The sequence below is a fragment of the Tinamus guttatus genome, unplaced genomic scaffold, assembly GCF_059628265.1.
Source record: "Tinamus guttatus ecotype Peru unplaced genomic scaffold, ASM5962826v1 Tinamus_guttatus_pri_ptg000240l, whole genome shotgun sequence".
In the NCBI taxonomy this organism is placed as follows: Eukaryota; Metazoa; Chordata; class Aves; order Tinamiformes; family Tinamidae; genus Tinamus; species Tinamus guttatus.
Genome location: NW_028288774.1, coordinates 14,586,658 through 14,602,210, shown reverse-complemented (window position 1 = coordinate 14,602,210; position 15,553 = coordinate 14,586,658). Strand labels below are relative to the sequence as shown.

At 37.2% G+C, this 15,553-nt stretch overlaps 1 protein-coding gene across 1 annotated transcript in view; it reads right to left on the bottom strand.

Moving 5' to 3' along the window:
• PPFIBP2 (PPFIB scaffold protein 2) overlaps positions 1–15,553 on the bottom strand; it is a 66,588-nt gene that overhangs the window by 41,588 nt on the left and 9,447 nt on the right. Inside the window, exon 2 of the mRNA XM_088525907.1 lies at positions 12,749–12,963. Within this exon, the coding sequence (XP_088382033.1) occupies positions 12,749–12,963 (215 nt within the window). The remainder of the gene's footprint in view (positions 1–12,748; positions 12,964–15,553) is intronic.

The following is a 15,553-nucleotide window of genomic DNA, read 5'->3' as shown; positions in this document are numbered from 1 at the left end:
CTCAGCTTCTTATGCATCTTTAGCTTCCAAAACTACTTCTAGATTAACCTTTCTCTCCTCTAACTTGGACATTGGTATGTACTGGAAAATTTTGAGTGTCTAAGCATCACTTATGTGATCCAATCATTAAATAGCTCTATTCCAAGAAAAAGGCTTAAATGTTTCTCTGGAATATATGATACAAAAAAACAGACTTTAGAATTCAACAACTTTTTTACATTAAAACAAACAAAAAAAAAAAACAGCAAAAATTAAAGAGGAAGGGCAAGAAAGGGAAAAAATATTTGGTCAATTTGATTAGCTAGCTTAATTTTCAACAGCTTCTTAAATAGGAGTTGACTCACTTCACTAGAATAAGCATGGAATTTGTGTGTTTTCATTCTCAGGAAACACAAGTCAGAAGGTTAGAACAGAGCAAAAACCATTATTGTACAGATGGTTTGCTCAGAAGTTCTGTAGCAGATCTTCCAGCCAAATCTTGATAGCCTATAAAAGTAAGCCCCTTAAAGGGCAGGCACACGCAAAATAACATAAAAGGGCCTATATGAAATATTACTATCTTAAGATGCCAAATTTCAGCTCTAGGAATCTCTTCAACATAGCTGATCCTCAAATAAAGAAGATGCCTTTACAAGTTCATCAGCAAATGGTAACACAGTAATTTATCCCTAGTGCCATGGGATCTCCTGTTGGGCTGGGAAGGGGGAAGAAGTTGAAAACAGAAATCTGGCAGTGTAGGGACTGGTGATTTGTAAGCTTTTTCACCAAGTCATGCGGCTCTTAGAAGACAGTTTACATCATAACTCTCCTCCCTTCCTGTTCAGAGTCACATGAATCACCTTTAGTTCCACTGATAATTGGAAAAAAAAATGTCTGTGGCAACTACTGATTTTGCCTCAATGAAAAAATATTAGGGGTATGCTTGATGCAGTGTTTTATATTGCAGTTTAGAGGCTGAAAGCAAGGAGCAGAGCCAGCAGAGTTCCACCAGCTGTTTTTTCATAGACTATTAGTAGCCCACAGACCACAGGATTATATTTCAATACAAGAAAGGGTATGCTATAGAATTTTTCCAGCCTATTTAAGAGTCGATAATATTGATAACATGCATTTTCCATCTTTTAATTACTATTCTGGGTCAAAAGAATTACAACTCTGACTCACGATACTTACTGTGCAGTGATGACTGTGTAGTCTACCCAGAAAAAATATTTTATTTTAGCATCCAAGTGTGGCTGTACTACAAAATTCTCTCTCAACAGTTTAGTGTTATCTGAATACACACCCATCTAAACATGGGCCCAGCTTACATTATGATGGGAAAGAGTAGGCTGAAAGGTGATTTCTGGATCTGTAATTCCTGTCGTTCATCTAAAGGCAATGAATGAAGTAATAATCAGAGTTCTTATTTGCTGTCACTCTTTGCTGATTAAGAGAAAGGGGCAGTCAGTCTGAAAGAGCTAACAGAATATAGCCTGAAGTCAAGCAAAAGCAGAGCAAGGGGAATATATACAGTTCTTAAAAGTATAATCCTTTGATTTTATCTGGATTTTTTTCTTAATATTAACACCTATTTTCTCCTCTAAGCAGTTATACTACTTAAATTCATCCTTACAGAAGTCATAAGATTTACTCCAAACAGTATGAGCTTACGACTACAGCATGACCTCAACCACTCTACCTCTTCCTATCATAAATTATGAATAATGGAAAAATGAAAGCAAAAGCATAACACAAATGTATACTTATTTCAAGTCAACCACAGCAGCTCAGTGTCACATGCACTTGAAAAGGAAAGGCCAAAGCAACCTGAAGAGACATCAGCAGATGCTGCCACTTCATATGAAGGCATCTCTTTCACAATAAAAAGAGTTTTACCACTGCACAAATTTTTCCAGAGATGTGGGGCTTTCCATTTAACTGCACTCCATTCCCAACAGTTCCATCACCACAGTTACTTTACAATGCCCTTCGACAGCTCATAACACCATTTGTTGCAAATACTGGCATTTATTTTAGCGATGGCATGTAGTCAGTTGTGGTTGTATCTACATGTCTGTGCACTGAAATGGTGGCTGTGCTGCTTTAATCAGAATGCTGTGTTCCCCTAAAGGTCGGACAGAAGCATGGTAATAAAGCAACAGGACAACAGAGGAGACTGCATGTGAATCTACTAACCCAAATCCTTTGGGAGAATTTTCATATTAAATACAAGAAATTTTGTATTGAAATAAAAAAGGCTTTTTTTTTTCCCTTAGCTTGCAACAGAAATTTATCAGTGCCAGACACACACTTAGACAGCGTTTAAAAAAAAAAAAAAAAAACCCAAAACACAACATCAACTCTCTGAAAAATGCTTCCCACAAATTGCCCACCAACCACTTGATGAGAAGCTGCTGTTTTAGCTGTAATGTTAAAAGTTCACTGTATACATCTGAGGAGTTTTCCATATCCACTAGAAACAGACTGCTGAAAGACATTCCTCACTTAGTGATTCCTGTGACCTCCTGGGCTATAAACCTCTTGGGGCTTCAGTAAACACAGGTCTTACTGACAGGGTCTCTTTGAACACCTCTGTTGTTACAAACTCTGCTCTGAGTTGCATGAAGCCAGGGCAGTTCTTGTGCCCGTTTCAGGCGTAATTCTTCTTCTTGGCCAGAATAACTAACCGACTTAGTTACTTAGTAATAATTTATTTAGTTCTAAAATTGCCATCATGGTATCTCATGTCATAAAGCATGTACAGCTGTACCCACTGCAAAGGTCTGTCTTTCTGGTATTAGGTGAGATATTACCGACAGCGAAAATACTTTTTGCTGTGAGAAATAATACTACTATAGATAGTAGTGTTATTTCCTTATTTTTCTATTGCCAGAAAGTCAAAGAAAAAAAAGAATAAAACTGTAAGGGTAAAGGAAAATACATTAGCTGTGCCTAGTATAACAGAGACAAAGCCGAAGCATTTTCTGGCTCTACCCATCTGCTCATCTTCTGCTGCCCACACAAATGCACAGCTACAGCTACTCTTGGCACAACACTTTTCATTTTGCCATGAAGACATTCAAAGGCTGAAGTGTGGTGATGCTTTATTTATATTTGATCTAAACACTGCTTTGTTCCTATGGCTGTCGAAGGACACACTGTATACACTATGTGCTACAAGATCACTGCTTACAGCTGCATTCCCCCCTCCAAGATCCTGAAGTTATCAGCTGTATCCCTCATTCAGCCTGTCTGAATCTTGTGATTTTTGTATTTGTGTGTTTGCTGCCCTCATTCAGTTCAAGCCACAGATATCACGCAAATCTGGCTTCACTAACCAGCTACGACATCCAAACTGATGCCAGTCTCCGAAAGGATTTCTGCTGATCACGACACTGGAGGCAGCTTTGGCATACTTCACCTAGGGTTGATGGCAATGCACTGCAGCTACTCTCTGCTGAGTGCTCTGGAGGGTACTACTTGTACTATCAGCCAAAACCAGCTTATGATTGCAGGATCTGGAAAACTTTCTATGTCAAAGTCACTGCCAGGACATGCGATGCTATACTAGGATTTTCAAACATAAGAATTAAATAAGCAACTTGGATTGTTTCAGGATTTTTAATCATTTATCAAAGGAACTTGAGAGCAGATTGCTCAAAATCTCCTGGGAACAAGATTATTTTCAGATCTCTTAGTCTCCTTCCTCCAAACACGCTCATCCTCTAAAGGAGTTTGCTAGAAAAAAAGAGCAGTACTGATATTCTCCTTTAAGCCCTCCTTATAAAAGGAACTACATACAACTACTGTAGCATCATTATATTCCCATTTCTGGAAAAGAATAAGTGCTATCTTTGAACACTGTATCCTTTCTGAACACAGAATTCATAACATTCTGAAAATCATCCCAAAGATACCCTATGTCATTAAACCCAGCAAGTAAAAAGCACCCAAAATAACCCTGCCAACCACTGACACTTCCATGTGAGAGATTCCTCCCAGAAGCTGTTTCTTTAGCCCTTGCCAGTGTGTAGTAACAAGCCCCCTGCATCTACACATCTGGAACAGCACACCTTATCCCTGCGTCTGCACAGCCATGCTTTTAGAAGTGAAATTCAAACCAGAAAATGGGGTGTGGAAAGCAGGCATGCTATACTCCAAATTCATTTAAATAACATTTTATTATGGGATCTCAAGAACAGTAGAGAGTTATTTAACTGCTCAGAGCATCAGTTTAATACTATAGTGTTACCAGCTGCTACTTCCTGTTGCCTCTTCTTTGCTTAGTGTTTACTGCCCACAATCTTGTTCCCCACCTACACCCCAGAAATTTAAGGGCCTCCTTACATTTCTCCATAACCTGATGCAAATATTTTGGCCATTAACTGGACTTTAAGCTCAGTGATAATATCTTTTATCAAAGACATTAATATTATGAATATTTTCTGTTCATTCAAGAACTACAAAAATTAAAGCTCCTGTTCACATTTACATTTATTTTATGTTTATATAGATGATAAAAATATGTATATGTGTTTTTAATCCACTAGGATGCAGTGGATTTGATATAAATTGCATGTGTATAATTTGCAAGAAAAGTATACACAGGCTAAAATACGGATTTAAAAAGTGTAACAAGAACATGCACTTACACACCACATACAGTTAAGTTGTTAACACACAAAAAAAACAAAATACAAAAAGTTCCCAGCATACTTCCTAGCATGTGAAGTATCTGCTTTCATTCCATTCACGGATTTTTCCAATACTGAAAATGCTTAGATTATAAAAAAATTAGAAGTTATCAGACGCTCAGTGGTCTTTCTAAGAGGAAAAAAAAAAAAGACTGCAAAAAACTTTTTATCTATAGGAAGACTAAAAAAAAATAATAATAATTTCATTATGTTATGCAGTTAATTCCCATTCAGATAATTCATCACAAATCTAATATTGCCATAACACTTCAAAAACATAATTCAACCAGATAAACTTGCACAAGAGAAAAGTACCACCATTTTAATCTACAACCAAGGCATCCTAAAGGTCCCGTGCAGTACTCTTACAGAGAATTAAGTGAAGAACCAATGCAAATACTTTTATATTTTAAACAACATCACAGTAAGCATCATTTTTTGTTGTTTTTAACAATAAATTCAGGTGTACGTTACATTTTGTTGTACTACAATCTCAGGAAAGCACAAGCACTTACTAGAGGCTATTACTATTTATTCAAAGTTTGAATGCAGAGTTTCATTTTCAAAGACAAAAGATAGCTGATTCTCTCTCCACTCCCCGTGCCTCCCTCTCCTGTATGGAGAAGTGCAGAGGGCTTCTCCGCCCTCCTCCTCGGGAAAAAACTTATGGTATTTTAAATATGAGGCACTCGTGTTTCCTTTTGCAAAGCTGAAAATTCTGCCTACTTGTTACTGAGACATATAAACAGAGAGAAAACAAAGTGCAGCATATCACTTACCCTCCTGAGCCACGTGAAGTGCTTGTAAATATCAATCTCACCATCCATGCTTTGGGCCCATCTCAGCAGTCACAGAGCCAGGGTGGAGAGGAGCCTTGCGAAGCGAGCGTGCCGCTTTGTTCTGCAGCTCTGGCTTCTTCCTCTTTCAACCCCTAACTTCTAAAATCCTGAATGTATGTTCGTATTTCTTCTGTCTCCTTCCCACAGTCCCAAATGCGTCTCACAGATGTATATATAACACACACTGTATAAACTTAAGACTCTCCCTCAAACATCTGTTTTTTTTTTTTAAAGCAGCAGATCAGCTAGCAGCAAAGAACAAAGCAATCTAAAAGCTTCAAAAACATAACTTGCTAAATGACTTTTGTTTTCTAAACAGAGAACTTTCAAGAATAGTATAAATATGCAGAAACCATTCCCTTTTAATGTTACATTAACAAGCTAAAAATTGTTAGGCTGTCACTGAGAAACTATTTTCAAGCAATGCTCTCTCTGGCTTTCTGTTTCAAGAGTGGCTGGAACTCATTACCAAAGACCCCCTACTTCCTGTCTCTGTTTTACTCCCTGTTTATCGTAACACTACTCAGACTTCTCAGTTTATTTCAGGCACAGACTAAATCTAAAAATACATTCTGCTCTTTGAATTACTTGCCTGTTCTCTCAAAAGACATTATAAAAGAGGAGGAACTCAAGGATCATCCCCTGAATAAGTTAACAATTCTATAAATATAAAAACTGCTATTGCCAAAAGGGGCAGTTTTCCATCTTTACAAAAACCAATGATACCGTAAGTTTTTCTATCTGTCGCTGCTGAAACTCAAGTCTCGTCACACGGCAACTCTCAACACCAAGATTAATACGTATGCAAAGAAATGACTCTGGCAACAAGAGGATTTTAAAATATTTTTGCCTGTTACTGTGGTGTCCTCTAGTGCCTCCACACAGTAGTTATGCTTAGTGCTAGCTTTCCCCAGCAAATCCCGTTTTCCACCTTTGTATCTCTCAACAACTACAAGCGGTTTTGACCTTAAACTGGGCAACTCATTGTTCCACATATAAGGAAAACTGCTTGTGTAGTGCCTATTAAGACCAAAACACAGTTGTCCCCAGAGCATTTCCATGATAATCTACAAACATTTACAAAACGCCCCCTTAGCTCCAATCTCTGCAGCCCAGCTGACTCTTGCATTCAAGATGGGTACAACAGTTAGGAGGAGTCATACTGCTCTATGCCACGAGCTGAAAATGCTGAAGCAACACAATGCCCTGAAAAGCAGTTCTTACAAGGACTGCCTCACTTAGCCGTCCACCCACCTTTCAGACTGAAGAAAGTAGATATGTGAGGGAGTTTTCTGTGAGAAGTGGAAATATATTATTTCAATCATTCTCAAACCTTTTGACCCAATAGACCTCTTTTTAGAGTCTACCAAGTTACAAAACAAGGGGAAGGGTATAGACCCAGTGACAGTGTTAGCCAGGTATTTATTACCTGCTCTTACTTAAAGCCACCTGGCAAGAAAAAAAAACATGAAGCTTTTTTAAAAAATAGTGCTTCAGGTCTTTAAGAGGTGCCAATATATCTAAAATATCAAGTAAAAGAAACAAAATAAAAGAACAATCAGCTGCCAAAGTCAACTGTGCCACAAGACAGCATGTGCAAAAAACTCACATTCTGTGCATAGAGAGAACTACTTGTACACTGGTTGTATAAGTTTTTATGCTATCTTGATGACAGAAACTCTTTTGAAGAGTCAGGCTTGTCAGAAGCCTTTATAGGCTATTCTGACCTATAGACATTATTTATAGCCCATTAAAAGGATTCTTTAAAGAAATACATTTAAAATGTACCGTATATACTACATTTTCTTCTGCATGACAGCCTCTGCCACAGGCTGACACCCTGGAGACTGAATGGGGGTTCTCCTAAGATAAAAATGTGAACTTCCTAAATCTTAAGGCAATTTTTGCCAAAAGCTAGCTATGTGATTATGGAGAATATGAAATAAACCACCGCTACAGTCACAAGTTCCAAGTTTCATCTGTGTCGAGAGAGACACTCTCATTTCAGATTTATTTAGAGGAGGAAGAAAACTTGTCTCTATTAAGAAGTTCCATCACATATAACCTCTAATGATTCCTTAAATCATTGTTTATTAAAAAAAACAAACACCCCAAAAGCCTTCCCTTTCCAAATTGTATTGCTTGCCAAGCATAGTTACTAAAACTGGAGGAAAATTTTATTATTCCATCTATTAGCGCCTCAGTATAGTATCTGAAGTTAACTGAATAGTGATTTCACCTGATGGAAATATTTTAAAATGACAAACATACCTTCTTTCTGCCTTATGATTTGTCCCGAGTTTCATGCAACGGCCTCTTGATTCTGTTACAGTCATTCTTCCTGCTTAAAAGGTAGACGTGTCTGAATTTTCTGCATCTTATCAGCTACAAATGTTGACAACGTGCATTCCAGACAGTCACGTGTTCACTTCTAGCCTGTCACCTGCCTGCTGAACTTTATGCCCTTCTTGAGCTTTGGCCTGAAAGTTTCAGGCACCAAATGAATGCAGACCAATTGCCCCAGACTTGCTCAGAACACTTTTTGGTTTCACCAGGAAAGCAGGTTAGTTCTGTTGGCGATAAAGATAAAAGCAAGGAAAATATTTTGCAATATGGGGACTGCTTCACTAGTCTACCACTACATTTTTTTTTCTCCCCCTCCTCTCCTCCTTTTTAGGAAATTTGCACCTGCATGTATTCCTTCACTGAGCATTAAATTCTAGTTTAATGGAGAATGGACACACCTCATATCACCACAACACTGCAAGTGGTACCCAAGGAGACAGATAATGACCTAGTTATTCAGACACACAAATGCTGTCTGAAATGAAGAAAAAAAAAAAAAAAAGAAACCCGCCACCCACACATGCATTATAGCTATAAAAAGGCAATGTAAAAAGCTAAAAAGCTTCAAATTAGTGAAGGTCAAATATTTTCAATCTGAAAGGCTTCGATACATTGCTGAAATTACTAAATATACAGATATACAGTAAGTCAGTGGCTAAAATGTTTGGAAGATATTTACCAATAACTGCACATACTTTAAAAATATTACCAGATGATATTTTACCTCTCCCTTATATTATACAGATCGAAGTTTTGTTCTGAATTTCAAAAATAAAAAATAAAAATGAGTAAGCTGCAGACAAATCTCTACTGGTTCTTATTCCTGCTAAACAAAGTACAAGTAACTTGATTATTTTCTTCTTAAGCACTTCATTATTTGAGTGAAACGCATGTTCATCTACTTACAGACTAACATGTCAGCATGCTGTATACTATTTTCCAAAATAAGTGTGATTTTTTTATTTTTGAAAGATGTGGAATGCCACACTTCTGCCACGAATGCCTTAAGCTTATTATGGCACAATCCTGCTAAACCACTTCAGTAGTGATTACATCACTGTAGTTGAAAGGTGGCTATGGTGAGTGCTACTGACCATTACATGAGTGTAAGAAATTGCAGAAAACCAATCGCACTGTGTTATTTTAAGGAAGAGATCTAAACCAGCCCTAGTTGTTGCAAAACTATTCTAAACTTGCCTTAGTTCTTTGCACAGATTGTCTTACGTCTGCTAAACAGTTACTACAGTGAGCAGTCACAGTCAAAGACTCTCAGAAAAAGCAATCACACAACATTAAAAAAAAAAGGTTTAGATAACAAATTTCTAAATAGAGCTCTTCCATGCAAGTTGTGTGCAAGCTGCGTGTTCCTCCTTTCCACTGCCTCCAAGGCAGTCTCTGCTATTCAAAGGACACTTACATTCAAGGGCACATACAAAAGACACTTCCTCTGCTGTTTCTTGTGCACTGGGAATTGCACTGACATGCCTGGGAAGCTCTGATAGGGGCAGATCACCCAGTTCGGGGTTTTCTTGCACCATCAGGTTAGTGCAGAGAAGCCGGGGTGCAGCAGAAGACTGGATCATCAACTTATGACTCACACAAATGCTCAGAAAACATAACCATCTAATGTTTCAAGCTGGCAAAAATGAACATGAATGCATACAGAATGAAGGCCTTCGCATGTTGTCCCAAAGATGCTCGCAGGTCAGATTTCAATGTAACAGGTGTTAATACCACTTGATAATGGGAAGATTCAGCTAAATAGTTCCACTATGCCTCTCAACAGTTAAGTTCCACAGTCACATCTACCAGTAGATAACTATCAGAACTTAAATTAATACTGCTCAGAATATATTCTCTTTAGAATCAGCGGTTGCTGAAAACTTCTCTTGATATGCACATTTAATACTTTTGATTTGATCAGCCATACCCTACATCCAGTAGCACTTCTAAAAGCTTTTTTAATACTAGCTATTTGTATACAAGCAAGTTTGATTTTTTTTTTTTTTTACTAGCAGAAGATGTTAATGTTACATTCCATCTTTATAAAAGCAATTGTTCAAATGTTAAAGTGCTCTGCAAAGCAAGTAGGTTCTCTGCTGATGCTCAGGACACAGATAGTCCTTTAGTACCCTTAGTTTCTAAGATATTCTTTGGTAGCCTAACTTGGGAATGTTTTTGACCTCACCTGTTTTTATATAGAAACAAAGAATTTCTGTACTCTTAAGATCAGTGGCATGCTTGGCATACACTTCAGCAGTCTCCAGTATCAGCTTCAAAGCAAGGTGCATGGACCCCCAAAATAAGCAGACGTGGAACTAACCACCCACACACACACAAAAAGGATATGGCCTACAAGAGCTTTTATAAAAGCTCAAACATATCAGTCTGTCATCCACTTTAAAGTTCATTAAAATTCAACTGCATTCTGCTTTATGTAACAATTTAGTTGGATAAAACATCAAAGGGAAAATATTCCAAATCTCTGTACTGCTTCCATTTCAGCCCCATGATGATGAAGAGGATGCTTAGAAGAAACGTTTAGCATAAATGAGGGAGCCCACTGTGTATATATGCCTGAGACTTTTTGGACTGAGTTACAGAATTGTGTATAGAATTTTGTACGTGTTCCTCAAAAGCATATAGTATTCTATCTGCCACATGCTAATGTGGATGCTAAATATGTAATTCATTGATTGTGTTGACTCTTTCTTTAATAAAATCAACAGATTGCTTTCATCATGATTCACTTAATCTCTGTGAATTAAGCAATTTTTCCTTATGACATTCCAATATGAAAAGACTGTACTGATCAAATTTGTTTGAGGCTTCCAAGGGGAACGTATTCACTGAGCTATTACATAGAGAATTTTCATTCTCTACAGCTTGCTATCTTCACTATACCTTTTCACATATTATGGCAACTAAAATGATCAAAATCCTTTGCAGACAACGTCTTAGGTTTCATAGCTCTGTATTGAAAGCAAGGACTTCTCAGTCAGGGATGTAACTAGGAAATTCATGTTCCATATCATTGAACTATGCTGTATTTGAAGAGTTTTCTTCTCAGTGTCCAAAATAAACTGTGGTTTGTCAGTGGAAAAAGCTTTTACAAATTTGCTGTCTACATAAGCTGTGTGTATGCTCACAAATAGTCTTTTATTTATTTATTAAAAAAGGACTGGTCTATACACTAAATTGGAGATGCAAATATATAGATTACCAGCCATTTTGCAGTAAAAGTTGTATCTACTATGTGTAACCTCCCTGTGTCCAAGTCTTTTTTTTTAAAAAAAAAAAAAGTACATGGTTTATCAACAGAAAACAGTAAAGATTATTAAAAATAGTTATTTTCTGCAACCTCAACATCCTGCAAAGAGATACAGCATACCAACAGTTTCTCTATTCTGTTGGTTCTGAGTGGAGATTGCCCAACTGCTTTATCAGATGAACACTACTCATGATACACTAGACAAGGCCTGTAGGACCTCAGTAAACTACAATTGTAAAAACAAACTGTGGTTTCTATTTTGACTAATGTCCCATGAAAAATAATGAGCACATCCATATAGATTAAGAGAGAGAGTTGAAAGAGTTAAAACACCATATGTTACCTACCTTTCAGATCTGAAAAGCAGGCTCAGTTAATATTTCTGTAAGGAAAGAGTCAGAAACCAGACCACCATTTTCAAATTATTCAGCTTGACAGTTCAGGGCCACCTTTGGTATGAACCGCTCTGAAAAGTTACATCTTTTATCCATTAAGACACTTTTCACCTACTGCAGGCCTTGGAAAGAATATCAAATATACTGAGACAGGAATTCAGGAATAGCTGGCCTCAGGATCTCAGCTCGGAATCTAATACTGAAAATCTAAATTTAACATTTGTCTCCACCTCTCACTTTCAAAACTGGCACCAAGTTCTCATTCCTTTCTCTCCTACAGTTCTAAACAGGACTTTCCGGCCACAGACTTGCACTTTGTGGAGAATGTCAAGAAGGCAGCAGTTGAGAAATTCAAACAAAAGCAGCTACTTTCCAGCAATATTAGCATATTGTATAAAAGCACAAGGCAGCTACAGCAGGTGATAAACACCAAACCAGAAGCTAACAATACTGTAATAGGCACTGTTATACTAGAGCAAAATTCAATGACAAGGCAAGAAAAAAAGAAGTTCAGAGGGTAAATAACTTCTCTTAAGCAAACCACCACTTATTTGCAATGGCAAATGGATCCCTGCTAAGATGCACCTAAAGATCTGATCTGTTTCTCATCTCAGTCTTTTCCAATGGATGGTCAAGTGTTATTCCCTTAGCTATCCGTAGAAACATCTCACACTCAAAAGCTAAAGCTTTGTTGTGTTTATCACCTTTCTCTGATGCACAGGATATTTTTTACATTGATATCAAAATACCAATAGCTAAAGACAATAAAAGTAGCAAGGAAGAGGATGTGAGAACTATCCATCTTTTTCCTGTTTCTCCCTTCAACAGACAATGTTGCCATATTCCAAGTGTTTTATATACAGTCTTTTTATCTAGTTATTAATCTGTTTATGTCCAGGAAGGGGAACAAAAAAGTGACTTATATTAAAAAAAAAAAAAAAAAAAAAAAAAAAAAAGGCTTGTTTTATTACCTTCTTCCTTACCTACTCCGGCCTCCGCACCCCGCCCTCCCCCCCCCCCCCCCCAAAAAAGAAGTCTCTATCCTCTATCTCTGCATTGCTTCAGTTTTCGGCATGCAAAATAGGAATATGCTCACTTTTTTTAAAGAATGCTCAGCATCCCTGGTAGTTAAGGATGTCATTATAAAAATAACTGAAGCATCAAATACTTGAACTAATACTGTTTGCAAAGAAAGAGGAAACACTGTATGTAACTGCTCACCAAATTCTCTTCAAACCACTCCCGTATACACATTGCTGTAGCCCCTGGAATTTGGCTTCGCAATGCTTCTTTCTCTTGAGGATCCTCTAACATTTCCAATGCCATCTTTAGATCTTCCAAGAGATGCAAAATTTGAAGTGTGCCCAGATATACTGATGGAGCAGGGGACACAATGTCGTAGCCACCATTGGCATACTCTGCAGCTGACTTTGTACCTAGAACAAGTAAAAACAGAAAATTATTTTAAATGGTTGTTTTGGAAGTGACAAACACACAAGTAACTGCCCACTACCATATGCAGACTTCAGATGCTAGTTGACAAATACCACCATTTCCTTTATGGCTTAGCTATACTTGAGTTAGTCACTAAATAAATAATGAATACTGGAGAATTAAGTGCAATAAGTTTATTATATGTAACATAGTTAAAAGAGAATTTTGACCTAACAATGCTTGTAATGGATTAAATTACCAACACCAAAACCTCACCACAAATTACCTGCAATTTTCCATGGTTACCATGAGATGTCACTACTTTCTCAAATACATAGCTGGAAGTTCCCATTCAGAGCAGTATTTCTCAAACAATACAAAAAAGATTTATGCAGTCTTTTGACAAAAAAAATAAGCTTAGATGAATATAGATCATGTTACCAGGAGCAGAAAAATCACAGAATCATAGAATGCTTAAGGTTGGAAGGGACCTCTAGAGGTCATCTAGTCCAACCCCCCTGCACACGCAGGGTCACCTAGAGCACGTGACACAGGACTGCGTCCAAGCGGGTTTTGAAGATCTCCCGAGAAGGAGACTCTCTGGGCAACGTGTTCCAGTGCTCTGTCACCCTCACTGTTACCAGGTTAAAAAGAAAACTCACAACGAACAAAAAATAAAGTTGGCAATAAGGATGGGTGACCAAAATTAGTTGGCTCTGAAATACAGAACAACCCCCCTCTACCCACCCATGACAACCAACGCTCTTTCCCCCCAGTAAAATCATTCAGCAACAATATTCTTTCCTCAAGAACAATAAGCATGGCAACAGACATATATCTCACTAGACCATAGATTTTAGTCATAAATAAGTTTCAATATCTCTTTGAAATAGTGTATTAAGAGGAAAACAACAACAAAAAAGGATTCAACAGGACACACAGTAAGCATACGCAGTCTTTGCTTGGTTCTGAATTTGAAACTTTTGATTTCATTAATATCCATTTGTTTCTTGAAGAACAAATAACTCCCCACCTGACTAGTTCTATCTACTACTTTTTAAATTAAAATTCACTTTACCTACATAATAGGCTGTACCTGTGTACCGATGAGAACTCATTCCTGCTCTCTCTAGCATAAGTTATCCCATTTTTCCCCTTATTTGATTTTTGAGATATTTTCTAAGGCTTTTGATCATTCTCACAGCCCTCCTCTGAAAACTCTTTATTTTGTAACATGCTTTACAGATGTATGATGAATTTATACTACGTACATTATTCCTTAGAGGGCTGTATGATTGATCCACAAAAGAGGATCAGAATAATCTCCACATTATTTTCATTTTATTTATCTGGCTGTTTAACATTGTTTACATTTTAGGATGTAGTTATAAAAGGAACAGAAACCTTCACTGAACTACAGAAAATGATTTGCCAAGTCCTTTTCCTAAGCAGAAGTACTTAATTTAAAACCCAGATGCATGAGTAATTTCAGGTTTCCTTTTTAGTGCACACTGTTTTGCATTAATCAATGTTAGCTTGTCTGCTATGTTTATTTATTTACCATGGTACAGACACTACAAATTATGTTTGAACCCAATCAACCTATATGTATTTTACATATAGCCTGACATCTTGCCTACGAGGCACAACTCATGAAAATATTAACACTGCGTGTGTTACTACACTACTGGAATACCTTCTGCATCTGGATTAGTTTTTAGTCAATATGAAAACCAATCATTTATTCCTAATATTTCTTTCCCTCTTAATTATACTTTGATATAAGACAATATTATGTCAATGCTTAACTTTCTACAAAGCTTTAGGGAACATTCTAAACAATATTAATTGGGTCTTCTCCAGCTACTGTTTCAATGGCACAACTCTAACAGTTGTAACTATACAAAAAATGCTGTACAAAACCATGCCCAGAAATTTTGTAAAGCTCAGTAGTTGTTTACCTGTTTATTTTTAAAGCAACAGTGTACTCAGTTTCACTGCCAAACTGTTTCAAATACTCTTAAGATCTTTTCAAGATTGGGATAACACTATTTCAGCCTGTCTACTCATTTCTACTAGTCATGAATACATGAAATGAGATCATATCTTGATTTCCGGCTAAGAACAGACCTTTGATAATACTTCTTCAATACTCAGTGCTATGAACACTGCTACACTGAATAATTTCACCTGCTAAAACCTGCTTTTAAAGGAGAGAGTGAAACAACTGCTTCGTCACATTTTAACACCCTAACCTCAACAGGGTTTCATTTTCTTGTGTATTTCTAGACCCTTATGCCAGCATAGTCCTTCCTTTTGTAATGTTAAATTCTAGCAACTAAAAAGAGCAGAATTCCAAATTATGCAAGAGCCATTTGGATCACACAGCCTCTCAAACCCGCTCACTCATTTGGCCAGAGTGGCTCACTCCTGCTTCAAGAGATTTGCATGCCACTCTGAAAACTGGAACTGTCTCCTTAAGTAACGTTGATGCAACTTTTGGGGAAGTTGCCTCCTTCGCTGTTGACATTAGGCCTTTTAGACTAGTTTCCTCATTTCTTCCTTTCAAAAACTTCATGCAATATTCTTCTG